The 26,650-nt window shown below is 42.2% G+C and overlaps 3 protein-coding genes across 5 annotated transcripts; 1 reads left to right on the top strand and 2 right to left on the bottom strand.

Moving 5' to 3' along the window:
- Positions 1–368: 368 nt before the first annotated feature.
- On the top strand, positions 369–15,223 carry fer1l6 (fer-1 like family member 6). Of its 2 annotated transcripts, none has more exons than XM_037240046.1 (46): positions 369–492; positions 1,148–1,233; positions 1,858–1,963; positions 2,502–2,556; positions 2,646–2,777; positions 2,884–2,946; positions 3,017–3,095; positions 3,561–3,717; positions 3,820–4,006; positions 4,218–4,319; positions 4,619–4,709; positions 4,783–4,897; positions 4,969–5,206; positions 5,280–5,388; positions 5,953–6,157; positions 6,438–6,558; positions 6,636–6,736; positions 6,809–6,911; positions 7,045–7,164; positions 7,236–7,388; positions 7,460–7,631; positions 7,900–8,024; positions 8,103–8,237; positions 8,791–8,940; positions 9,020–9,082; positions 9,221–9,283; positions 9,528–9,626; positions 9,721–9,928; positions 10,114–10,235; positions 10,324–10,443; positions 10,566–10,611; positions 11,116–11,160; positions 11,341–11,450; positions 11,525–11,653; positions 11,728–11,862; positions 11,925–12,052; positions 12,126–12,296; positions 12,430–12,584; positions 12,657–12,802; positions 12,926–13,014; positions 13,092–13,190; positions 13,264–13,384; positions 13,556–13,676; positions 13,744–13,901; positions 14,009–14,109; positions 14,637–15,223. In XM_037240046.1, the coding sequence occupies exons 1-46, from the start codon at positions 458–460 to the stop codon at positions 14,815–14,817; spliced, it is 5,550 nt and encodes a 1,849-aa protein (XP_037095941.1). In that variant the 5' UTR covers positions 369–457; the 3' UTR covers positions 14,818–15,223. The 2 variants fall into 2 exon arrangements, with proteins under 2 accessions (XP_037095941.1, XP_037095940.1); XM_037240045.1 differs by having other exon boundaries at positions 9,020–9,127.
- Positions 15,224–15,321: 98 nt separating this feature from the next.
- Positions 15,322–19,404, bottom strand: si:ch211-67e16.4. Its single transcript, XM_037239251.1, has 10 exons — positions 19,197–19,404; positions 18,307–18,756; positions 18,003–18,137; positions 17,696–17,922; positions 17,158–17,280; positions 16,450–16,540; positions 16,199–16,383; positions 16,043–16,129; positions 15,873–15,948; positions 15,322–15,425 (listed from the first exon to the last, which is right to left on the bottom strand). Exons 2-10 carry the CDS (start codon positions 18,731–18,733, stop codon positions 15,322–15,324), a joined length of 1,455 nt encoding a protein of 484 aa, XP_037095146.1. The 5' UTR covers positions 18,734–18,756; positions 19,197–19,404.
- Positions 19,405–19,767: 363 nt separating this feature from the next.
- On the bottom strand, positions 19,768–26,623 carry LOC119115510 (golgin subfamily A member 6-like protein 22). Of its 2 annotated transcripts, XM_037240051.1 has the most exons (21): positions 25,885–26,623; positions 25,534–25,665; positions 25,334–25,456; positions 25,059–25,212; positions 24,888–24,994; positions 24,405–24,618; positions 24,219–24,344; positions 23,956–24,111; positions 23,722–23,847; positions 23,292–23,366; positions 23,104–23,162; positions 22,953–23,016; positions 22,632–22,872; positions 22,464–22,571; positions 21,987–22,194; positions 21,785–21,920; positions 21,029–21,417; positions 20,743–20,936; positions 20,505–20,677; positions 20,228–20,444; positions 19,768–20,160 (listed from the first exon to the last, which is right to left on the bottom strand). In XM_037240051.1, exons 1-21 carry the CDS (start codon positions 26,014–26,016, stop codon positions 19,989–19,991), a joined length of 3,306 nt encoding a protein of 1,101 aa, XP_037095946.1. In that variant the 5' UTR covers positions 26,017–26,623; the 3' UTR covers positions 19,768–19,988. The 2 variants fall into 2 exon arrangements, with proteins under 2 accessions (XP_037095946.1, XP_037095945.1); XM_037240050.1 differs by having other exon boundaries at positions 24,219–24,618.
- Between the last annotated feature and the right edge of the window lie 27 nt (positions 26,624–26,650).

Below are 26,650 nucleotides of genomic sequence, written 5' to 3'. Positions count from 1 at the left end.
GCTGATGCCGACTGCAAACACCCACGACCATGGATCCAGCTTTCAGGTAAGAGTCTGTCAAATGAATTCATCGAGTGATCATTTTTATGTGTTGTGATATGGACTCAAATTTCTATGCGCTTGATATACATATATATGTACTATATATATATATATACATACATATGTATATATACACAATATATTTACACAATATAATAGTGTGTGATGCAAGTCATGTGAGTCACCCAAGATGGTGGTGGGCAGGTCCAGGTGAGTTAAAATCACAATTTAATAACTAAATGTTTTGTTTGGCACGAGGCGGAGGTTTGACCAACACACCGTGTAAATATAAAAGCTCTAAGGTCACTGAGGTGTAGAGAAGTTGGAAGCATATCCACTTCTAATTATTTTTGTATTCTTTGGTGACCAAAAGAAATGGATTAATTAAACTTTCCTTAGCTTGATATAAAGCAAAATGGACACTACAGAGAGTCCTGCAACACGACGACGGTGAGCAGCTTTTTTCTTTTTTTTTTTTTCTTAGGTGAATATTTGTTCTTACAGTTTCTAACTATAAAACTAGAATTAATCTCAGAAGAGCACAGACAACAATCCTAATTTGGATTAAAATGTCGTCAATGAGATGCCTTCATTATTCAGTGAAAGGATATGGGGAAACATCTTGTATTGTTAACCCAAAGAATATAATTTATTTATTTATAGCGGTGCTTTACATAGAGAGGTCTTTTTCAAGATCCTCAAAATAGAGACTGGTGAAAGTTTTCAGCAATTTAACGCATAAATATCAAACTTGACCCCCCACAACCCCTAATCCGCACAAGATAGAAATTGCACATAAGATGCATAATTAGTCCTGCTTTGTTTAATCTTGCTGCTGGAGATGGGAATTGAAAAGTGGGCACCCAAACTGGTATCCTTGTAGACCTCCAATTATCTGCTATTGATTAAATCTAAAGGTCTAGATACAATCTATGGGGGACCCATAAAAATTGGCCTTTGCAATGAAACAAATGCTCACTTTTAATTGACACACTCAGAAAGGTTTTATAGTTTGAGTATATCTTTGTAAAGCAGCATTTGCATTCAATTGTTCAAGTGTGCAGAAATTGGTTCTAATAGTAATTTGTTGTGTTTGTGTGAGCAGAAAGGCGAAGCTGATGTTTGGACTTAAAGGGAAGAAAAAGAAGAAGGCCCGATCTGACTTGGTGCTGGCAAACAAGGCAGCTCTGGGTAAGTCTTCACACACATTAAATGTAAATAAAACTGTGCTAACATTCACCATTTTGTGCAGCTAACCTTTGTCAAACAGTCACATGGTCACGCTCATGACAGATCAATTCGATTTTAAGTGACATAGGAACTCCAAGTTTCTACACTAACTAACTTGTCTTTCCCCCCCCTTTTTTTAACACTTGTCATTGGACTTGACAGTTCATCAATATTACATCACAAGTCAAGGTGGCGGCCAAGTTGGCAAAACAAACTCTGATCAAAAAGCATTTAACTTTGGGTCGTTGTCATTTGATTTGTGAGAATTCTTTCGGCAATCTGCCTGCAGCGGCAAAGGTGCGATATATGTAGATAGAAATCGAGCAATTCTTACTATTTCAGAAGTGCTCAAAGCACGGTGGTCTCGGTTTTCTTCCATTCCTAATGGTCCACTCTCTTCAATTCGTTTCCCCAGTTTCTCTGACTTTCAGAGTTCCTATATGCACGTAAATTATGTTGGTGCGACTTCTGTCTGAAAAATATACAGAATAAATGTGTCAGTTTATATATATATTTACTGTATACATGAATGTACATCTATTGTCTACTTTTATCTTTAGTATTGTACTTTTTTTGTTTGACTAGACAGTGAAGGGGAGGTCAGTTCGGAAGCATCTCAGTTGTTGGAGGAAAAAAGCGATGAGGATCAACATGGAGCCATCAGAACCAGAATTCTGCCCAACACAAAAAGGTTATTTTTCAAGTTTTGTACAAAATTTCTCTACAATAATTTGTTACCCATGTCAAGGAGCTGCCATTTTGACACTTGTTGACCGAGGATGACACAACAGATGCTCAGGGCTCAGGTAATGACCAATCAAAACACATCTCTTTTTTGAGTTTGGTCATGTGACATTTAGAAACTCAGCCATGATTGGTTGTTACCTGAGCCCTCAGCAACTGTGATGCCATTTTTAATTGACAGCAAAAATGGCTGCCCCTTGAGATGGATAAAAATTTCTGGATTTTGCAGCTTAATTTATACTCCACAAATGCAATATTATCGTGTTTAAACTTAGCGAAGCAATATCCAACATATTTTTGTAAGGAAAGGTTTTGAGTTGACGTCCAGCTGCCTTTTTCTATTTTACTCTACTACGGTAGGTTTCTATTCATGTATTTTGTTAAATATTGTTGTACTTTTTACACAATATATAATTATATCACATGCTTTGCTAGTTGTTCAATATTGCTGCCCATCGTTCTTCTAATGCACTGACTTTATTTAGGTCCAAACTCAAAACACGTATTCAGGACAGTGAAGAGAAGCCACAGAGCTTCCAGGTAAAGACAACACACACATTTGTCTGTCCACTGTGTGTGTGTGTGTTATTGTGGTTGAATATACTGTATGTGGATTTATGTCTGTGCAGATTGCTATTAACATCACGGAGGCCAAGCAGCTTGTGGGTGAAAACATCGACCCTAGTGTTATAATTGAGATTGGCGACGAAAAGAAACAGACAACAGTCAAAGAGGGAACCAACGCTCCTTTTTACAATGAGGTAGCGAAAAAAAACAAATGACAAAACAACACAGCGTTTTAATAACAATGAGCATACCAATCAAGCATAAATTGAAACTACATCATTCCTCCGTTTTTTCTTTCAGTATTTTGTATTTGACTTCTTTGCCCACAAAGAGATCTTCTTTGACAAAGTCATCAGGCTGACGGTGAGTTCAAATGGGTCCAATAAAAGTGTAGATGTTTAAACACCTCATTGTTTCCTTTTGGATCTGCAAGGTGATGCATTCCAAGATGCTTAGGAGTTTCTGCATCGGCTCATTTAAGCTGGATGTGTGGACAGTCTACAAACAACCAGGTGAACATTACGAAGATTTTTCATCTTATCATTTTTATCATCAGTCTTATCACCTATTACCCCAAAACTGTTTTCATAGCCAAAATTAGATTAATTTCTTAAATCATTGTCTTCTATTATTCTATATGTATCACAATACTATCTGTGGAAAGAAAATATGATTTTGTTTCTTTCATCATTTTTCAAAAGTCTGATTCAATTTGTCTCACTTTAATATGCTTTTCTTTCATTGTTAACAAGTAGACTTTTCCCCCAATTATTACTTAATCTTTGATTTGCTGAGGAATTTTGTCCACGTTTTCAATTAATTTGTAAGTTCACCAAATATTAGTCAGAAATACACTCCAGACAAAAATATTGGCACACCTGGCCAGTAAACCTCTGGGAGTTTAAAATTGACAAAAACATCAAGCAGCACATTGACAGCTTTCTCAGTGTAAGTTTTACATTCTTTTTCCATTTGAGGTCACCAATTCATCAACAAGTGGGCAATGCTGACAGTCCCCGGTGACATTAGCACGGGTTGCAAAGGTTACGTCAAGTGTGACATTAGTGTCTCGGCAAAGGGGGATGCCATGCAACCCGGGATTAAAGCCAGTGATTCCGAGGAGCAAATAGAAAAGTAACTAAACACATTTTATTTCTTCTTTTGTCTTGCTGAGGCCTCTTAATATGCAGATGACATTGTTATTTTTTGACTATGTATTCAAAATACTTTTCCCAGAAACCTCTTGATACCAGAAGGATTCCCATCGGAACGACCCTGGGCTCGTTTTTCTGTGAGGGTGTATCGAGCCGAAGGTCTTCCTCGCAACAACTCAAGTATCATGGCCAATGTCACCAAGGCTTTTATTGGAGACAACACAGCGCTCATTGACCCGTTTGTTGTTGTTAGCTTCTTCAAACAAATGGTGGGTAACATATCGATTCTGTGCAGATAGAGGTTATTGTGGTTTATATAAAAAATATAAAAATAAGTCAAATTAGAATTGTGGGTAAAAATATGTGTAACAAAATATAAAAGAGATTGCTTTAAAAAAAAAAAAAAGTCAAGTGAAACTGTATTGTGCATTGATAAAACTAACTAAAATAGTGAATAATTTTCTTCATCTCACCTTTAAGGGTCGCACCACCACACAGAAGTCCAATGCAGATCCAGTGTGGAATGAACAGATTGTCTTCACTGAGATGTTTCCTCCTCTGTGCCAGAGGATGAAGATCCAGGTTATATTTTGGAATTTGAACAATGGACATTTGGTTCAATGGTTAGGTTGGAAAAATGGGTTGACGGTCAAACAACTGTTTCAACCCTCAAACAAATCAATTCAATGGTTTTCAATTTTAGGCCAGATGGTTTGATGTCTGAGCAAATCAGTTTAGTAGTTGAGTAATTCTGTCCCTGGGTTGAACAATTCAGAGTAACGATTAATTGACAGACTCAGTTGAGTAGTTGCTTCAACTTAAAGGTTAAAGGTCCTTACGTCCACTGTACATGTTCTTATCCAGAACTTGTTTCCTCATAGGTTTGGGATGAAGGAAGCGTGAGTGACGTTGCTATCGGAACCCATTACTTTGACCTGAGGCGAATCTCCAACGAGCAAGATGGCGACAGAGGTAAGGCGGGGATGTGAGTTTAGTCATGCACATGTCGGAACTTTATGCTGAAAGAGAATTCTTCTTTCTACAGGCTTTTTACCAACTTTTGGTCCCGCATGGATAAACTTGTATGGCTCCGTCAGGAACTCTCTGGGTGATGACACTGCCGAGCTTAACGAGGGCATTGGACAGGGTGTCGCTTATAGGTTTGTTAAGAATATAGTTGATAAGTAGAATAAAGCGACAACCAACCAAGTATATGAATTCCTGCCCCCAGGGGACGTGTCTTTGTCGAGCTGACGGTGGAGATCCTATCAGGCGGGATGGGCCCAGAGTCCAAAGTTGCTCGGATGGTGAAACCTGTAAGGGATGCAAAGGCGGTAAAGGCTGGAGGGAAGGACAGTAAGACCCCAGCAGGTGGAGGAGTAGGAGGGGGAGTATCTGGAGGAGGTGCAGGCGATGACGACAAAGGGAAAGCAGCGGCGGAGGTTCTTCCTGTGGAATGTCCAACGACAGTAAGAGCACCATTCCTGACAGCAACTTGAAAGGAGGTAGCAGATGATCAAGGATGTGTGGTTTGTGTTTTAGATCGATTCTGAGAACAAAGAGCATTTCTTGCTCTTCGGGGCCTTATTTGAAGCCACCATGATTGACAGAAAGATTGGAGACAAGCCTCTAACTTTTGAGTTCTCACTGGGTAGGTATAGATCCTAAATCAGAGATGGGCAACTTAAATGTTGGTTGGGTGCTACCATGGGGGGACCATGCACTTCCTAACCAGATGTATGACAAAAATGCCGTTTTAAATATGGACAAAATATGCTTATGTGCTCAAAAATATATTTCATTATTCATAATTTTCAATGCATGCATAAAATATACTGTAACCGTACTATGTGTATTGTACTTTCCGGTGTAAAAATGACTATTCAAGTTGGCACAAAACTGCTAAACAGCACACTCAAAAGTCAACTCACTCAAAATGTTAATATTATTGAAGTACAAAGTTTGTCTCCATACCTTTCTAAATTCATAAAAAATGATTAGGCTTACTCACATTGCAATATCGGGCAGTGTAAGCGTAACAAAGCCATTTGTCTGCCATCTACTGGTGAATGGTGATATTACAACTTGAAACTGCATTTGAGATTCTGTGTGGCCAGGTTTGCTTTAGAAATGTAGCTATTATTATGAGTCGTGTATATGTGGTTGAAATAGTCTCAAACATTTGGTTTCATTGTAGCTATTATTTGTTACCAAGGTAATTGCGGTAACATACAAGAGCCTGTGAGCCAGCCCGGTCTGAGTGCCCCAAGTCCTACCCTCAGCCGCAGGAGACAGCCACTGGACCTCCCAGATAGGACCTCCCCTTCCTCCCCACTCTTATCCAGAGAATCTCAAGACCCCAGCAGGATCTCTAAGTCCACCACACGTCCCCAGAAACCGCTCCCTGTCGAAGGAAACAGGTGAATTCTGTAATGAGGGAACAAGTCTAATTCAGAGAGTATATTTAAAAGAATATCTTTGTCAGGTGATTTCAAACACAACATTATTTCCTGTTACGTGCAAGTGAATTACGAGAATACTTTCATAAAATAATTTCAACATATGATCTGTAAAGCATAAAAACAACATTAAGTATTATACAAACTTGAACAATCGAATAAAACAGCAGTCCTTTTTCTCTTGTCAAAATATATTTGAAAAAAATGTCTGTTTATATGTGTGTGTGTTTATATACCATAGGTACTATATGCATTTGCCTCTGGAGAAACAGAAGCCGTGCATCAATGTGTTGAGTCAATGGGAAGACAGAACATATCGGCTATACAACTCCAACATGCTGGAGAACATAGCAGCCTTGTTTGTACGTATGCAAACACGAACAAACCCATAAACATTGCACTACTATTAAGTCAGATTGAATTTAACATCTACTTACAGGAGGAAGGAGTGACCGAGGCAGCTGAACTCCACAGGAAGTCGTATCCCGGGGCCGAGCAGACACTAAAAACAACCGTCAAAGATTTTTGCATAGATGCCAGGTATCCAAATCCATCAGTGTGATGTGAAGAGAGCAACATTAACCTTTAAATGTTATTTTAAATTATTTGCAGGCGTTTCATAGCAGCAGCAGAGGCCGAGTTGAAGGCTCAGTTAAAGTCCAATTACCTGACGCAGCTGGACAAGAAACGCCTCTCGATGTGCAAACAAGAACTGGTAGGAGAAAGCAACGAAAAAATAGCCACGCTCGCATTAGAATTAATGCGAAAATGGAGTCTTTAAGGTCAAACATGACAGTACTGCAGTGTTTTTTGAACCTTAAGCTTCAAGTCTTCTATCTATGTTGCAGGAAAGTATGGTTGGAGATGCTCAGTCTCTAGTAGAGAGGAAGAGGAAGTCAGGTAGCATGAAAGAAGTACTCCAGGATGCAACAAAACTCACACAGAAACTACGCTTCCTAGTGGAGGAGGTACACCATGCATGATTCACATTTTCAAACCAGATGTTATTTTAACAACCAACCTGTGACGTCACATGCAGCCTCAACACACCGTTCCAGACATCTTTGTGTGGTTGTTGAGCAACAACAAACGCGTCGCATACGCTCGGCTCCCGGCCAGAGATGTCGTCTTCTGCAGCAATCGGGAAGCTCGAGGAGTTCACTGTGGAAAGATAATAACGCTCTTCCTCAAGGTAAGAAGCTCACACGCAGCAGCAAACAATCTTAGCAAAAACCAATGACGTTCATGTTTGTATGTACGCAGCCGCCAGGGAAACGTGTGACGGGTTTTTCGGTGCAGGCCAAAGTAGATGTGTATTTGTGGTTTGGATCTTGCGTGGACTCTGTTCACATGCTGGATGAGCTGCCAAAAGGCTTCAACGCTGTCACCGGGGGGGTTGACACTAACAGTCCCCCAACTCACCTGACATGTACAGGTAGGCGCGACCACTCCTTTGTTTTATCACACTGGACATGTATCGAGGAAAGTTAACTTGCATCTCCATTTCAAGAATTTCATAATTTATTGTAGACCAGTCGGTGCTACTATTCTATCAGTGGGTCCTCTGTTTATAACGTAATCCAAAAAACAGCAGTCAAAATCCAAACCTATGTTATGGTCATTCTTAGTGTACAGTATTTGCCTTGTTTTGCCTCTTTGGTGTTCCTTCGCATGCGAGTGTGTTGATATGTTTCTGTGTGCAGAGCAGCATCAGTTCCAGTTAAGGTGTCACATGTATCAAGCGCGCGGGTTGATTGCAGCCGACAACTCGGGCCTTTCTGACCCCTTTGCTCGGGTCACGTACCTGTCACATAGCCAGACCACCAATGTAAATACAGTCATAGAAATGATTACCTACCTTAGTTTTGGAGTCAGCATACTTGAGTTTATTTCTTCTGTGCATCAGGTGATCAATCAGACTCTCAGCCCCACCTGGAATCAGTGCTTGCAGATGAGTCACATCGTGCTCAGTGGAGATCTTCAATACATCCAGCAGGAACCGCCGAGACTCGTCGTTGAAGTGTATGATGACGACGCCCTGGTAAAATAGATAAACAGCAGATATATACTGATAATGAGTGTAACAAAAAACGATATGAATTGGAAAATTGGTTTTGATTTCGGGGTGAGTGCATTAAATCGAACCAAACTGTTTAAAATTTAGCAAAATATGCATGGAATCATGACAAGAAAGCACACATATTGTAAAATGACAACTAGTTTACAAAAGCAGTCACTCTTGCCAATTTAGGCGCTTGATCGTTAGATTTAGCAACTTTTCTGACCACTGTAGCGCTTTTTAAAAAAAGTTTTAGGTCTGGAGGCATTGTCATTGAACATTTTGTTGTAACAGTGGATTATAATTTGCCACTTTAATATACATATCTCCAAATTGACAAATGTTTTAAACCGAAAAGGTTAACAAAAGATGTACGGCAATTCTTTTAGAAATATTATGGCCCATCGATAGAGCATATTTTATAGCACATTACTTTGTGGTCCCCTCAAGTTATAAATTGCAGACACCAGTGTATTCCGGGATCCCACTTTGAGAACCACTGTGTCTGAAAAATTTTCTCAAACGTCATGTGCAGGGCAAGGCGGAGTATTTAGGGTCCACAGTGACTTTGCCTGAGGTCCGCCTTTTCTCGGAATCCTACACGCCACCTACGCTGCAATACAGCCCGCTCCACTTCGCCAGCCAATCAGGAGGAGAGCTTCTGGCCGCCTTCGAACTGGTGCAGGTCAGCTGATGCGCCTCTTGCTGTTGTCTCTCCACATAGTTTGAAAGCATGAGTAGAAAGCAAGTTGTCTATGTTGTAGATTGCCATGTCTGGAGAGCTGAGTCTGCCTCCCTTAAAGGAACAGGAAGGCGGCATCTACGAGGTGCCTGAAAACATTCGACCTGTTCTCAGTACATACAGACTAGAGGTGTGTGTGTTTCCTCCCAAAAAATGCTGTATGGGTAATATCTCAACATTGCTACATTCCATTATCTTACGTATCAACTTATTTGTCCACCAGGTGTTATTTTGGGGTCTACGAGAGCTTAAGAAGGTTCAGTTACTGTCTGTTGATCGCCCTCAGGTACGTATTGATTATCTATTTTAATATATCTAGGGATACAGTTCAATATACCGTTTTATCCTTTTTATACGGTGTGGTATAGATTTACATTTTCAATGTATTCAAAGATGATATTATAGTTTAAATCAGGGGTGGGTTGGGCGACCACTCTGGGAGGTGGTATAAATATGTCTTCTACTCCACTTTTAAAAAGGACATTTAATATAGGCAACATATTATATTCATCTGAATATTTATTTTATAGGTGTTCATAGAATGTGCTGGAAAAACATTGCGTTCTTCTGTTATTCAACGATACAAGTCCAACCCCAACTTCACCACCCTGGTTGACACCATTGAGCTGGTCTGTCCACTTTTCCTTCTTGGTTCCATGAGATTAATATCTGCAGAGAAACAATTTCCACAATGAAATAATTCATTTTTTTCTCCTCTTGTAGGAGTTACCGGAGAACGAGCACCTCCACCCGCCGCTCAGCATCACCGTTGTCGACTGGAGGGCTTTTGGTCGCAGCACGCTAGTTGGAAACCACGTCATCAACAACCTGATGACCTTTAAATATATTGCTCCCCAAGCCCCACCTGCCTCCGCACAAATGCACGCACCACCTGCAGTCATGTTCACCCCAGAACCACAAAAAGCTGAGGGTAACGTTACATATGGAAATACAAGTTTTTTTTTTAATAAAGGTTTTGTGTTTGTAGTAATTATTACCGTACTTATTAGATTTATTTATTCGATTTACATTCACTTTTAATTTTTTTATTATCTGTCATTTTTTTTCATGTTTTATATACTCCATATATCTTCTCAGATTTTTGTTATCCAACAGAATCTTTGCAGCATGCTCCAGGGACTAGTTCCACAGTTGCGTCTACAACTCCCGACGTTCTCATCACAGTTGAGGAGCCGACCTCCGAAAAGACAGAAAAGGCAGAACCCAGAAGGAAAAAGGTGACCCAGTTGAACACATAGTTACTTTATCATGGCTTGTCTATTTATGTTGATATAAATTCTATTTTTGTGTTTGTATGAAATGCAGGAGAGCCACAAAAAGAGCACCCATCGCTCCTCCAAGCGCAGAAGGCGGACCATCGCAGACGAGTCAGCAGAGTGTGTCATTGACTGGTGGTCCAAATATTATGCGTCTGTAGAGAAACAGGTATTATGAACGCCCGCGTATTCGCCGTTTGTGAATTTACCTGTTCACATATCTGATGTGCTGACGATTCAAGGTGCCACTAAATCCTCAAATTCAAATAAATTGTTTTGTTGTCATTACAGACCAAACAAACAGAAGGATCGCCGTTCCCACAAATCTTTGAAAAAGGTAAGAACGTCTTCGGGCTAAGGTTCCGTTTTCAAGGCCGAAATAATGGTCTGGTTGGCTTGTGTGAGAATGTTTAGCAAAGGTTTCTCGAAAAGCAGGCAAGCAAGCAAGCCTTATTTCTATGTTCCGGGGATGTAGATCGACTCAGAACACCTCTTTTCAAATAGAGTGGGCTACTGGTAAAATTTAAATTTAGAGCAATGCTACGAGTGCAAATGACTAAAAAAACAAGCACTATGCAACAAGAAACTTGTGGAAATAAATCCATATTAAGGGTAATGCAAGTACAAAACTGACTATTAAAAGAAGCGGCTAGCTTTATGAAAGGCAGGTGTGCCACAGGGATCTGTCTTAGGGCTCCTTTTAAAATCATGTACTCTACAGTTCTTGGTTATAAAGTTTTTCTTTGTTCAAATGAAGGGACAAAACAGAATAGTATAAAACTGATAGTAGGTTTACCCAGCCACCTGCCTCATACCCACAGAGCATTGTTGTGTATTACAGCCTTGCCGTACCACAGCTTGCTCAGCGATGGAATAGACTCTTTAGGTAAGGACGAACGTAGAAATAAGAGCGTGTAGATATTGCCACAAGTGGCGTAGTTGATTTAGGCTGTTCGATTGGATTGTGGTGTGGTTCTGATAAGGGATGGTTGTGTTGCTCCAGGGAGGAACCATGTTTTTTTCCCTATCCCCATCTCAAAATTCGACGTGTTTTTTGTCCTGCCAGTGAACAGCTCATCGGATGGTAACAAGAAAAAGAAACAAAAGGGAAAAGGAACATCAGAGCAAAACCTAAACTGTAGTCTCAGTCTGCCTACCAAACTGGCCACGCTGCAGGTACTTCAAAAACGCATCAGCCTTAAAGAATGCCTTTGACCTACCCTTAAACCTCATAACCCCGGACTCTGTAGCTTTACAGCAAGGAGCTGGAGGTAGAGTTCGGACCCTTTGACGACTGGGTCAACACATACGAACTGTTCCGCGGAAAGGCCAGTGAGGAAGAGGGGTCGACAGAGGAGAGGTTCGTTGGCAAGTTCAAGGTGAGATGATCGTGACAAATTAATGTCACCATTGGATTTGTTCTACTCCACAACGTGAATTTCCCTTTCTATAGGGGCGCTTCTGCTTGTATAAGCTTACTGAAGATGAGGAAGGAGAGTGGGAGGAAGACGATGGACATCTCAGAGTCAACAGAGGGATTCCGCAGAACACCCCAGTTCAAGTCCTCATTCGTGTTTACGTTGTCTCTGTAAGTTGTTTTGTTCTGATCTTTTTATTGTCTTAATCTTCACCATCATGCTCTCCCTGAAGGCATCAAATCTGCACCCGGCCGACCCGGACGGAAAGGCAGACCCTTACGTCGTCGTTCAACTTGGCAAGAATGAAATCAAAGACCGTGAGAACTACATCCCTAAACAACTGAACCCCGTCTTTGGAAGGTTGTCGTCTCCCCGCTTTGACAGTTTGGTTGTGAAAGGCACTCACAGGTTGATTTGTTCTGCCTTGTTCCAGATCATTTGAGATGCAGGCGACGTTTCCTCAGGAGTCTCTGCTGTCTCTGCTCATCTATGACTATGACTTGGTGGGAGGGGATGACCTGATAGGGGAGACCCGGATCGACTTGGAGAACCGCTTCTACAGTCGACACAGAGCCACCTGCGGACTTCCAACTGAGTACAGTCTGTGAGTAATAACGATTCTATCAGAGCGTTCCAGTTAGGTTCAGCTTGACTGCATCATGGCTCCTAGTTTTTACAAAACCATATACTTGACGCTATTGAACATCCCACCTGCACCTGCCGATTGTGTCCCTCAGCGAAGGTTACAACGCCTGGAGAGACTGTCTGAAACCATCCGAGCTGCTGTCAAAGCTGTGCAGAGAAAACAACGTGGACGGCCCTCACTTCAGACCAGGACGCATCATCGTGGCTGACCAAGTCTTCACCGGCAAGACGCTCTTCATGCATGAAGGTACGCATCGAGCTTGTTGGTACTGAGGATGACACGGAGGAAAATCCTGACGCGTGTGTGCGTACGTACCAGACGAAGAACCGGTAGAGTCCTATGAGCACTTGTCTCTGAAGATTCTGCATCGTTGGGCCGAGATCCCGACCGTCGGGTGCAAGCTGGTACCGGAACACATTGAGACCAGAACGCTGTTTCACAAGGCTCGGCCCGGAATGGATCAGGTACAATTGAGTGTATAATCATCGGAGGAACTGAAGTATCCTACTAAGGAAGTGCATACACAGTAGAACAAGGCGTTCTGTTGTTAATTTGATTGCATTTACATGGATTTTGTGTGCATGCAGGGTCAGGTCCAGATGTGGGTGGACATTTTTCCCATGGACCTGCCTCATCCCGGTCCCGCAGTGGATATTTCCCCTCGCAAACCCAAGGGGTGAGACCGGCTTGTGAATGGCCCGTCAAGGCAAAGCATGACTGTTTTTTGAACAGGATGTGAATGCGTGGTTGCAGGTATGAGCTGCGCGTCATCATCTGGAACACGGAGGATGTCATTCTGGAGGACAGCAACTTTCTGACTGGTCAGAAGTCCAGCGATATTTATATCAAAGGGTAATATTTGGAGTGTTCTTTTACCCTTTCATGTTGGCATGTCGCTACAGTGAGGTATTCTTCTTTTCTGTAGTTGGCTGAAAGGTTTGGAGGACGACCGCCAGGAGACTGACGTCCATTACAATTCTCTGACAGGGGAAGGAAACTTCAACTGGCGTTTTGTTTTCCCCTTCAACTACTTGCCGGCTGAGAAGGTGATGTTTGAAACTCTTGCCTGTAAAACGTTTGTGTTTTATTTTCGCCCGTTTCAGGTTGCTGTTGTGCATAATAGTTTGGTTTGAAACCAACTATTGTTGGAGTTCATTCCAAATGATTTCTCTTTTTGTCCATTTTCCTCATGATGTGATGTACTTTTCTTTTTATAGGTAGTGGTGGTGAAGAAGCGAGACAACATCTTCTCCCTTGACAAAACTGAACAGAAGCTGCCGGCTATCCTAAGTCTCCAGGTGTGGGATTTTGAAACGCTCTCCTCCGACGACTTCCTCGGTAGGTCACAGCATGGCGACGTGAAAATTTTTTGTCATTTAACCTGTGCTTGCATACGCGTGCTCAGGCACGGTGGAGTTAGACCTCCACGGTTTTCCGCGTGGAGCAAAAACAGCCAAATCGTGTAAAATGGACATCTTCACGGATGGGACAGAGAGGATCTCCATCTTCCAACAGAAGAGGTCCAGAGGCTGGTGGCCTCTCAGCAAGTCTGGAGAATTGACGGTATGCTAATCTCACCATTTTGGACTTTGGACCAGGAGACCTCTGAGGAACTGGCAAATTCATTCAAGTCTAATAGAATTGACTGGTTTTCCCCGAAACCTAACTAGGGGAAAGTGGAGGCAGAGTTTCACCTTGTGACATCTGAAGAGGCTGAGAAGAACCCGGTGGGGCGAGCCCGCAAGGAACCAGAACCGCTGCCCAAACCCAAGTAGGACCTATTTTCCAAGTCTTGCGCATTATAGTGAAGCCCGTCTATCCTTTCTGAGCCGTTAATAGCAAAAAATCTGCAAATTGTTGACACCTCCCCCCCAATACAGGTTTGTAACTGGCTACAGGTGCCGCATGGTGGCAACAAACAATTATGTCAAAGTGAAACTCATTAACTCTCTCCAACCTACTTCCTTGACACCAGGATTTTTGTTGTTGTTGTTTATAAGAAAACGATGGAGGCTTTCATCAAATTTAGGATCAATCTTCATTTTGCTACTTTACAAAGATTTATAAACAATACCAGCCAGTTTTAGACCTCTTTTTACCCTAACTCTCGGGAAAAACGAAAATATCAATAAGTACTTGGGATTGAATGTTTGAAAATACAAATATGTCTGTGGGAGTCCATAATTATTTTATAGACACTTTGGATCAAATTGGGCACTTCTGGACATTTGACAGTGATCAAGATTTATTTGAATACCCCTTGACATAATCTTATATTTCTTCTGTACCGCTTCCCAGCCGTCCCGACACCTCTTTTTCATGGTTCGTCAACCCCTTCAAGTGTTTCTTCCACCTGGTGTGGCGGAACTATAAGAAGTACATCATCATCGCTTTTCTGCTGCTCATCACAGTGCTCTTCCTGGTCCTGTTGTTCTACACACTACCTGCCGCCATATCCCAAAAGATAGTCAATGGGTAATGTACACGCGGCAAATGAAAATGTTTTTAAACTTTAAATTTAACTGAAGATCACATGAATAGAAATGTATTGCCCCCTACACGTGCACACAGAGAAAAAAAAAATAGCAGGTTTTTGAAAATCCACTTTTATTTAAATTATGTATTAATGTTTTATTGTTAGAATAAAATGTTTACTATTTGTGGGGGTAAACACTTTGTCTTTTCGGTTATCACAAAAGATCATAATTAATCAAGAAATATTTTGACAAAAAACACATGCAAGTTTCTTGTACACAGTATATTTTAATCGGAACAAGTCCACGGCATACACAAAACAGCTAATATGTTAAATCTATACACAGGAGGGTTGGTTTTCAGAACATTTAATCCATTTTGTTTAATCTAGTTTACAGTCAGTGTGTGCAGCAGATAACATGAAGAATACACTGAGGTTCGACATGCTCGCTAAAGCACAGGTGTCAAACTCAAGGCCAGAGGGCCAGATCCGAACTGCCACACCATTTTAGTTGGCCATATTAGGGCCCCTCGGGCAACGCGGGGAGGACGACGACGGGGCGACGAATGGGAAGTTTGTGACTACGTTATTGCGAGGACTGGAAGTGGGTGCTGAAAAGAGAACACAAAGATTATAGAAGTTGAACTTTCTGGATTAACCTAAAATGCAGTTACCTTTACAGGCAAATATAATTAGGCTTTGCACACAAGTTGAGTTTGATGTGGCCTATATGAATCATTAAATCATTCTGAGGTCTAATTAAAATTTAAAACAAAAACAGCAGTTGTGCACAATAATAACAATGATTAAATAGTCTTAGAAGCACGACAGATCTGTCCGCTCATCCGTATCGCGACGGTTCACATCGCAAAATGCACGTAACTAGAGGCAAAAATTTGTGCGGAATCTGATTTCCACATGGAACATATTGGATAAGGTACACAGGAAAGTTAAATGCATGGGGCGACCAGTTCCCCTTTTCCCCGATGTCAGCTGGAATAGGCTCCAGCACCCCCACTCCTCGCCCCACTTGTAGAAAAGCTCTAAGCTCATCTTACCACAAGATACTTTGTGTTGCTGAGGACCACTGACAGGGAAACCATCCTGGGAAAGAGCCACTGCGCCACCTTGAGTCTGGAAATGAGCACATTCTTTATGGGAAGGAGGCAAGTATGCAGGATGCACACTTGTACTGAAGGGGGGGGGGGGGGGGGTCATCACCACCCACCTGAACCTGGTTGAGACAAGCCTGCAGTTTCCGCTTTGCCCTCCATTTGGCCACCCTCAGTCTGGTCTTTTCTCGCCGCTCCCGTACCTAAAGGTGAAAAATCACCTCAGTGATTCCCAACCGCATGTTGCAGAAGTCTCATGGTATTTCACTCACCAGATCGGCCAGAAGAGGCTGAGGCAGTGTTTTTTCCAGCTCTCGCCGTCGATTGAGACTTCGCCGCCGTAGCTCGTTGCGCCGCAGTTTGTACTCTTCGTACAAACTTAAGTCCCGCACCATCTGGCGTGGAGCACCCGGTGGCAGCGGGGCATTGGCGGGGAAAGCTGTCTGAGGCGTGGCAACTAGCAGATGCCCAAATATGACGCGTCAACAAGGAGTTGACATGCTATCTTACAGAAGGTACTCACAGGAAGAGCTTGGTCCAGCTGAGCTGAAACCCGAGGAACATTTTCTCTGGCCGGCCTGAAGTCCTGACCAATGCGTGCCAGACATCGGAACCTGAAGACAAGAACAACATCGCATCAGCAAAGACCTTAAGGCAAGACCATGAAATGCTAAACACTACATTCCACATTGTTCAAGTCCTGCAAACACAAGGTACTAGTGCTGTGCACTAGTGATGGGTAGATGAGGCGTCATGAAGTGTTTCAACACATTGCCAAACCTGCTGGACCTTAGAAATCCCTACAGGCAACCTAGTTGACAGACTCAACTGACACTGATTTGATGACCTAGTATGTACAATAATATAATTTAAGTAATTGTATTTTATATTGTATTATTTCATATATTTATTTAAATTTAAAATCTTTTAGGTAGTCAATAAATAGTAGTCCTACTAATGTAGCAAGGAGGAGGCTTTCACGCAGTAATGACAGCTATCAAAACGAATTTGATCACTCGTTGGATGCCACTGACATTGCCACAAGTGACGAATGGGGATTAGAGGAGTGAGTCCAGGCCCAACAAAAAAGCTTTTTCCCTCCACAATTCCTCATGGATCTGATGTATCACTGCTATCATTTGTTCTCAATACAAGTTGGACTGTTACTGCATATGGATAGCTCATTTGCAGCAAAAATGAATGGGTCCTTCTGTAAAGTGCAAACTCTCACCTCTGGCTGGACCAGGTGGCCTCGGTTCATTTGAGTGTCCATCAGTAAGCACGTCATGACTTCCTGCTCCTCCTCTGGCTCCTCCTTGATACAGATCACCTGCTGATCCTCTTCCACCTTCACCTGCAACAAAACAAAGCAAATGCAGGTCACTACTAAGGTCAAGGCCAGAAACAATATTTCTTTGGGAGCAGTTTTGCTGATGAATGACTTCAGGAGCAACTTTATAATTTTGAGGGGCAAACCTTTGCAGGTGGATCCCAATATTATGGATAGAAAAATAGGGCAGTGAAGACAATTATTGCCCATGCATAAATCATCCAATCAATCAGCAATCTGATTTATTTGAGTGCTGAGTCTTAATTTCGATGTTTGAGATCTGATTAATTTAATGCTTTCTTTATTATGGTTGCAAAGGCTAATTTCCATCATTATTGCTTTCCATTAAATGTCAGCAATAAACTGGCGATATTTCCGAAACAAGGTATCATATTTGAATATATAATGTGTGTAATTCTTTTTTGTTACATGCTATCACCTGTGTTGTGGAGATGGCCAGGGTTGACCTCTCAACTTGTGGTGGGCCATGAGGGGATGGAGGGCTGGTGGCAGAATGCTGGCCAGCGTCAGAAGTTGGGAAAAGAGGCAGGGTCACTGCAGCATCAGTGGCGTCCAAGCTTGGATGCATGCTGACACTCCAGCTGCCCTCCTGGCCTCCACCGCCTGTGCTCAGAGGAACATCTTGGTCCATGTGACAGAGCAGAGCTGCACACACACACAAACTGATGTTCAAAATGCCACTCAAGGTAGGATTGTGCTGATGCTGACTCAAAGATCTGCCTAACCGGAACTCTCCAGGCATTCTGTGCTCATGGGGAGCGAGACCGCCAACACGCAGTCGGTTGGTTCAGAACTAACCACTTGCACGTCTGGTTGACTGCATGATCTGATGTAACGCTGATTCATGCACTGTGGAGATTCTGTGAGCAAAAAAAGAAAGGGATAAGGGATTAATTAAGCCATGAGTTAATTTACTTTTTGTAGCAGCCCTACTGCATACGTGGTGTTGTGGGATTTATGCATAGAAAAGTTGTTTTTGTTTCCTTAACAGGTCCTTCCCAGTCAGTATTAGGTCCTCTAAGGACTTACCTCTGTTGCTTGATGGCAGATCATCAGCTGTGGAAGTCTGAGAGGAGCACGAAGGTGACGCTCCTGCAGAGGAGCCACCTGCCTGTGCCGAAGTGCATTTGGGCTGATAGCTTCGTACCAGCGAGGTGCTGGAAGCTCGGTGTTGCAGCTCCTCCTCAACGCCCTGCCTGTAATACTTTAGTTTCAACTCTGTGTAGCGCAACTTGGCTCGGACATTGTCATTCTCCTTCTCCTTCTCTGCCTTCTCTCTCTGCAGCGTCAACACGTCGCGCTTCATGAGTGCCAGCTGTGCCTTCAGCTCCTCAAATTTCACTCCCACTACCTTCAGCATCTCGGCCAAGACTGTCTCCACGGCTCCGTTCACCGCCTGCTCCACCACGGTGCCCATCTGGCCTCGTATCAGAGAGACGGCAATGCTGACATCCATCTCAGCACACCGTTGAATTTGACCTGTAGAGACAGGTAAACTCTGGTACTCCTACCTGCACATAACTCGCAGCAAAAGACACTGAACTATAAATTACAATTAACCTATACTAATGTATACAATCCAATGTATTCAGTGGGCTGCATAAACGTCTACACGACCAAAAAAAACATTTATAATTACAAAACATTAAATAAATAAATACATAAATAAAAATAGAACGGCCTACACGTCTACTCGATCGCAAACACTTATTCCGTTTTGGTCCAAGCGAACACGAAAAACACTCGATTAATAAGTGGCCCATACAACCCAAATGAGTTTATGTACCTTTAAAACAAACATGACATTCGTGGCTAATGAGACGGAAAACAGTGCTCGCGTTTTAAAAACGCATACAAAATGATTTCACTAAGCACATGACAGTCAAAATATAATACATAATTAAACATTCTCAACGTACCGTTATGACAATGATAAATTTTACCGGCGCGACAGATTATTCCCAGCAGCCAGAGGCAAAAAAAAAAAAAAAAAAAAAAGCAAAACAAAATAATTTCTGTTTCCGTGTACGAGAGGCTTCCGTTTATTCTTCTTCTTGGCTTAAGACAGCTCTACACATAAAACAATGCGATACTGTCACCTAGTGGACGTGGTGGGGTTTCACAACAACAGACGTAGCCACAATCCAATATTGACTCGTAATGTTCAGTTCTGTAATTTATTGACATATAGTACGTACATGGTCAATTCATGAAACAGTGTCATAATACATAATGATCTCATTCTGAATATTTTGTTATTTAGTCCATTCATCCATTTTGGATATGGTTTATCCTCAGTGAGACTGATTAAAGTGGGAGGCAGTGTACACTCTGGATTTGTTGTCAGCTAATTGGAACGCAAAGAGACTCTCATATTCACACTGAGAGCAATTTGTCTTCAAAGTACCTACAGAAAAATGCATGGGAGAACATACAAACTACATGTGGAAGACCCCAACTTCATAACTGTAAGATGTGCCTAGTTGCAAACATAACTTGACCCCTATGTTTTGTTAGTGCTGAATAACATTATCATTTTAGAATGTATATTAAAATTTTTATTAAATCCACTATTCAAAACATCAGTGATACAGGGCAGGAGACCTGCCTCACAGTTCTGAAGTTTTGCTGCATCAGCTTGGTCCTCTTCGGGCCCTGCACTGGTTTTGCTTTTTCACCCTCCAATTTGGGTTACTTCTGATGCAGCAGTTTTAAGAGTTTATGGCCTCATAAATCTTAGTGGACTTTAGGTCCAGCAGCTTTAACAAAGTGAAATAGGAGTAGACCCACGGCCTGGAGATAGCCTGGGTGTGTGCCATCCCCTCTGCCTCCAGCAGTAGAGCCCTTTTGAAGGCCATCTGCTGCTCCAACAGCGCCATCTGCCTGTATGGAGAAGAAAGTATTCGCAAAACATGACAATATTAACAAGACAACACTGCGCTGTATTTACGCGGGGAGTTGGTCCGCCTGCACCCTGGACTCTTCTTTGTCCCTCAAAGCTTGTTCTTCGCTTATTTGGTGCTCTTCCTCTGTGGTCCTTCTCTCTTCCTCCTCCTGCTCCTTCATAGCGAGGTACTCATCTCTCTCACTCTCGTTCAGCTCCTGTAGGAGCTTGCACGCCTCCTCCTGCCTCTTCTGTTTCTCCAGGTCCAGATGTTCCACTTCCACTACAGTAATATAATAACGTAGTATTATTGTTATTAAATGTCATAGAAGTAGTTTTTCACCTTTCCTCCTCCTCGCCTCCTCCTCCCTCATCTTCTGCAGTCGCTCCATCTGTCGCCTCCTCTCCTCTTGCCGCCTCGTCGCCATCTCGCGCGCCGTCTGCTCCTGCTCAGCTCTCTCCTTCTCCTCCTGCTCACGTTTCCTCCTCACCTCTTCTTCTGCGAGCTTCCTCATTCTACGGTTGGAGAAACAAAGTGGCAATAGAAAGCGTTAGAACACAACCTGAAGGTTCTTTCTTACCTGAGATGTTCAGCTCTTCTTCTCCGGTCTTCCTCCAGTTCGTTCTTTATGTTCTCCTTCGCCCTCTTTCTTTCCTCCTGCCGCTGCATGTTTTCTTCCTCCTCCTGTTCCCTTCTCCTCCTCTCTGCTTCCTGCCTTCGTATCTCAGCTCGCTCAGCGTGATGACGGGTCACTTCCTCGTTGCTTCTGGAGGTCTAAAACCATGCATTAATGTTCAATAGGTAAACAGATGTTTTCCCGATCAAGACTATTGTATGATGGATCTTATATTGTGTTCTTCACCAACCTCAGTCTTCACCAGTTTTAACATCAGCTGTTCCTCGGTTACCATGATGGTGGAACACGACGACAGTTGACCTTGAGAGGATGTGAGGACCCTCATGTCAGCCGAGAGACCCTCGGAGGAAGACCTCAGAGAGCTCCTCCCATTTAGGCCCAAGGACACAGAAGGAGACATTTGGAATCCAACTGAATGAACACTGCCGTCAGTGCTGTTTTTGTCATCAGCGGAAAGGCGCTCGTGGTTTTCTTTTATGGAGGTATCAGCTTTTGGTTTTTCGTCAAAGTGTCTGGGGGGCTTTAGGTAAAAGCCTTCGTCTGTTTCCTGTTCAGCTGCCACTTCCTCATTCTCCAGACCATCACTGAGTTGTTTATGAGAGGGAACATTAAGACCATCTGCAAATGGGATAAAAAAAAAAACATGAACATTTCAACATTCTAAGACACTCTTTTCACTCTTCCTTCCTTCGTGGAATTTTAGGAAGTTCCTTTAGAGGATGAGTCTACCTGGAGTTCCACAGGGAAGTGTTTTAGGTCCATTCAGTTTCACCACTACATTTCCAAAATAATTATGGCTGCTTTTATAAACGTACGAGGAAGTTTGAGTTAGTTTTCATTTCTTCAAAAGCATTTTCGCTTTTATTTTATTTCATTAACAAAATGTTTTCTCAACTTCAATTTTAATCACTTCATTAGTTTTCATGAACTATAATAACCGTGACCTGTTCCAAAAACATTTATATTGCATGTGATATTCTGTTACCATGCTGTGATATTCTGTTGTGATTTGGCTTGGTTCGTCGCGTTCTTCCGATCAACTCTTCCATCCTTTCTTTCTCTCCTTTTTCCTTCGTCCTCCTCTCACTGTTCTCTCTTTCTTTGATCCTTCTCTTCTTTCTCTAAAAATAAATCACGTGATCGGCAAAACAATAACCAAACCGACAATGATCCACAAGATTCCTCACCACAGATGTTACTGCAGAATGTTTTTGGGTCTCTGTTGCATTTTTCTTTGCCTGATTGTCATCCGTGTGGATTTTAGACTGATGAGCATTCGTGTCTTCTTTCTTCTGCTTTCTCACAATTCCAACTTTGTTCTTTCTGGATCGCATCTGCCCTTCTTCTTGTGACTTGACAGTTTTCCGTGTAGGGTTCACAAGGTTTGAATAAGCACTGTTAATGGTTAGAAAATGTACACAAAGGAAGCATTTCTGTAAGTTTCTGTTTGCAAGTTGCTCGACAAACAAGTGCTTGGTTTTTGAAAGAGCCCAGGCTTCCACGCAATGCAGTTTGTTGCAATACAAGCTTATTTGTAGAATGCATTTCACAACAGTTGCTGATGTGGGGCCCCAAGTCACCCAAAATGTTAATGGCTAAAAAAACTGGCTAAATGCACAAAAGCTTTAGTGAAAAACAATGATGGTTCTTTGCTTTCATCTCACCCCGCAGCTTCCTTTGCGATGTTAGTCTCGACGTCCTTCTGCAGTCCAACCGCAGTTTCCTCTCCCAGTGGTTTTCTAGTTGCAATACCCTGCTGGATGGAGGTGGTACTGCCAAGGCAAAATCGTAAATGTTTCAGCATTGTTCCAAGTTGGCCTTAAAATTTATACCTGAGTCCAGATTCTTGTGTGGGAGCCGTGTCGTTCCCAAGCTGGTCGGTACGTCCTGAACTGGCTTTTGGCAGATGTACAGCGACCTCCTCGTGCTCCGCTGTGCAGCCTCCTGCAGGAGGAGGCTGTTTCCTTGGTGACAATTTCTCAACTTTGTTTTGAACATCTTCATCTTGTTTGTTTTCCCACCGTGTTTCCTCCATTGGATTTGCTCTCTTTTTATTTTCATTTGTTGTAACCACTAAAACAAAAAGGAGTGACTTTTTGGTATTTTGGGAAAAAAAAGACGATAAATGGATAACCGATATATGAATGGATTACCTAAATTAGCAAGGCTGCTGGGTGGTCTTAGGTCAGACTCTGAAGATTTACAAAGATCCAAACACTGGTTTAACAACAACATATTGTTTGGATGCCACATATGCCAAATGAACCAAATTGTAAATGAGTAGGAAAAACTCACAGTTTTAACAGTTGTGTCATATTGAACATCGCCAGAAAGTATATTTGAGCTGAGCTCCTCATCTTCTTCTACAATGAGGAAGTAAAACATTTAAATTGATGTTTGTAAAAGATGTCACTGCCACCGACTGGTCTTTCCATCCATCCCGTGGTAGCCATTGTGTGCCAGGGGTGTGTCTTTGTGTGTATCGTATATACCTGCATGTGTGTGTTCATGATGCAGCACCATGACAAAGGGTAACGTCTCGCCATCTGCAGACAAAACCTGGAAAGCTGTGAAGGGCAAACTGCAGGATTATCTGATGTTGACTTTTCCCACCTCAATAATACCTCAAGGAAGATGTTCTTTATTAGCACAGCTTCCTGCAATGCTTTTGTGGTCAAATTTAGCCAAGTTATTATTACTAAGTAAGTCGCAATTGAGGTGGATAGCCACAGATGAAACGGGAGCAGGCAAGTTTATTCTCACTGGCCTTTGTTTTAGCTGCACCCAAAAAATACAGAGAAATTTAAAAAGAGCTATATCTCAACAATTCTGCACGAAAATGTTCTCAGTCTTAGCTTATTTTCGGCACTTAATGTATTTCGACACAAATCACAAAATTGACTTTACAGGTCATTTACTCACCTTTCTGTTCTGCGTCATTGTCGTCACCAAGGACTTGGTGCTGGTAGTCGTCATAGAGTGACAGTTGGATAATTTCCCCGTCAGGGCCAAGAATCACACATCCAGCGGCTTGGCCTTTCTGCCAATCTGACAACAGGCCACAATATTAGGCACACATCCACTATTTAATGACCTCTGAGTAATTCTAGTTACTGTATGTAATGTTTTGCTATGCTATGCATTCTACATCTGTACCTCTTAGCTCCAGTGGTAGAACTCCCCTGACCACACTTCTCTTAGAGTCGCTGGAGGAACAGGAATCGTGGAGATCGGGTACTCGGTTATGTGTAAAGGCTGAAGAGCTCTGCCTGCCTGGACCTCTGCATCCTGAAACACACCTAGAGACTCCCGCTGGCAGAGGTAGAGAGGACAGAGCAAAGCACAAAATAGATTGGAATTACAGTATAAACACAGAAAAGACACAAATAATAATGAAATAATGTTCCATTTTGATGCACCATGTGCTAGGCCCAGCAGAACCTCTGATGATTTCTTCAACTGTTGCCCATGCTGCAACATCTCCTCGCAGAATTCTTTTGCAGTTTTGACCCTTCCTCTTGCTTTCCTTTTACACTTCATTTGTTCTGTATGGATGAATAACACAATCTTACACAAGGGAAAACACCAATAAGATGTTTTCTCACCGTATTTTTTAACAGGGAGTAACAGAGGAAGAAACAAGGGACGATGATGGCAATCCTCCGGATATACTTGGGGGTGAAATTCGACCCATCCCGGTTCTGTTCGGACTTCTTGCCGAGTCCGTGTCCCACTGGCATGCCCCATTGTGTTGTCTTCTCCAGGAGGTAGGCACTGCTTGTGATGAACTTTAGCTATGTTGGAACCCTCTGGTCGTGCCTGAAACATCCAAGTCAAACCCAAGTGGTGGGGTTTATCTTTTAAATGCACTAATACACTGAACCAGAACATGTTGCTCTGCTGAACATTGGTACTGCTGGAGAGCTGTCAGCTTCCTTTTAACTTGTGTTAAATCTTCTTTAAAATCAATACTATTCTTGCTATAACCATAACATATAGATCCATTTTCACTAATTTATTGTGTGTAGCTGGATTTTATACCAGGTGAATTTGGGCAAAATATATATCATAAATATATCTTGGATCACCTGAAATTCTTCTTGTTCTTCAAGGGTTATGTGGTCTATACAGGTCTGCAGATCAAGGACCAGATCCAACTGGACCCGTCGGTCACTGCCCTGTTTTTCATTCTGATCTGCAGACAAACACAATTTGAAGGTTCAACCAGATACAGATGATTGAAACACTTTGTGTTTTACCTTTAGGTGGATTCTCCAGACGGGAGTTGTTTTTTCCAGGGTCACCAAGCAACTCCGTATGGTGGTGTGCTCGTGTATTATAAAGATGGCAAACACTTGCATGACGGATGTTTGGAAGTGGAGGTAAGGTAGGCGCGGCAAATCTGGAGGTCAACTAGATCAGAGACGTGAACAGTCCAAATGTAGCCATAATCTGCAGTTTGATGCAATCAGCAAAATCAAATATGTATCACAAAAATATTTATTATATTCGCCCGAGTGGTCATTTCATTTACCCGACCATTCTGTTGCTGACGCAAAAGGCGAGCGTCTGAGCTGTGGTCCACTTCCTGCCGTGTGACCCGCCTCCTCCTGCCTGACACCTCTGACCCATGTTCAGTTCCTAGCATAACCAAGTCCTGAAGACACAGGAGATTAAACTTTTGGTTCAGCTCTCGTAAAGATGAAGAACGTTTTATTTAGTGCTCATTCTTACTTGTGAGTACAGAACAAGAGGGCCTCGGCGAGTGCTATATGTCTTCGGGATTGTTGACGCTTCACTCCCTAGTAGGCTTCCGCTGTTGGTCAGATGCAGGAGAGCATCATGGGATTTCCAGATATAGTAGTCCTATATTCGGGTCATATATTTTAATGACATATTTAGGGATTGAAGTAGTAGAAAAGCCACAATATGAAAAGCATTACTTTGTATTCTATTTGCTAAAAACAAGGAAAGAAAATAATGTGCATAAGGTCAGATCAAGCAAGAATTAAGGAAATGACACAAAGTGAAAGTCAATGCAACCTCTTTGTCTCTAACGCTAACATATCAAGCAAAATTGAACACCTGTGGCGTGTAGCAGACGTCCAGTCGGCCATGATCGCCTGTACTCGCAGTGAAGACTCGAGCGTACCCCCGACTCAGCGGCGACAGAGACAAATCCATGGTGTTAATTCCTATCTCGTCTAAAAAAAGCATTTATTAAATGAGCATATATTCCAGGGTCAATGGTGTTATGATCCTATACATGGATCTGGTGGAATTCCTTAAGGTGGGAAAGTTTAAGAAAAATAGAATGGACGTACCTGCTACCTCCTAAGTTTGGGTTAGAGCATGAATGTATGCTTGTTGCTAGGATGTATGATTCACTACTTTGTGTTACCGTTGCCCCCAGCTTTAGCTGCTTGGATTAACACACACACACGCGCACACATTCGCGCACGCACGCACACACACGCACGCACACAACTTTTGTATGAAGTGTTCCCAGAATTACAAATTTATTTTAATATTAATATTATTTAATTTGAATGAGTCCCGTACTGTTGTCTATTTTGTGTATTGTGAGTGGAGTTCCACAGGACAATGTTTTAGGTTATTAATTCATTTTCTGTGAAGTTTGATTTCTCCTCACCACTTAATCAATCAATCCATCAATCAGTCAATCAATCATTCATTCAATCAATCAAGGACAACCAAGGCCGTGCCATTAAAAAAATGTAACAAATTCTGTTCATGCTGATTATCGATTGGTCCTTAAATTGATCCTAAAGTCGCGATCAGGAACTGTTGTTTACGTAGCAACGACAAGGATTGCGAGCAGAACAGACAG

The sequence above is a fragment of the Syngnathus acus genome, chromosome 21 (assembly GCF_901709675.1).
Source record: "Syngnathus acus chromosome 21, fSynAcu1.2, whole genome shotgun sequence".
Classification (NCBI taxonomy): Eukaryota; Metazoa; Chordata; class Actinopteri; order Syngnathiformes; family Syngnathidae; genus Syngnathus; species Syngnathus acus.
Note: the sequence above shows the minus strand (reverse complement) of the source record. Positions and strands in the feature narration are given on the sequence as shown.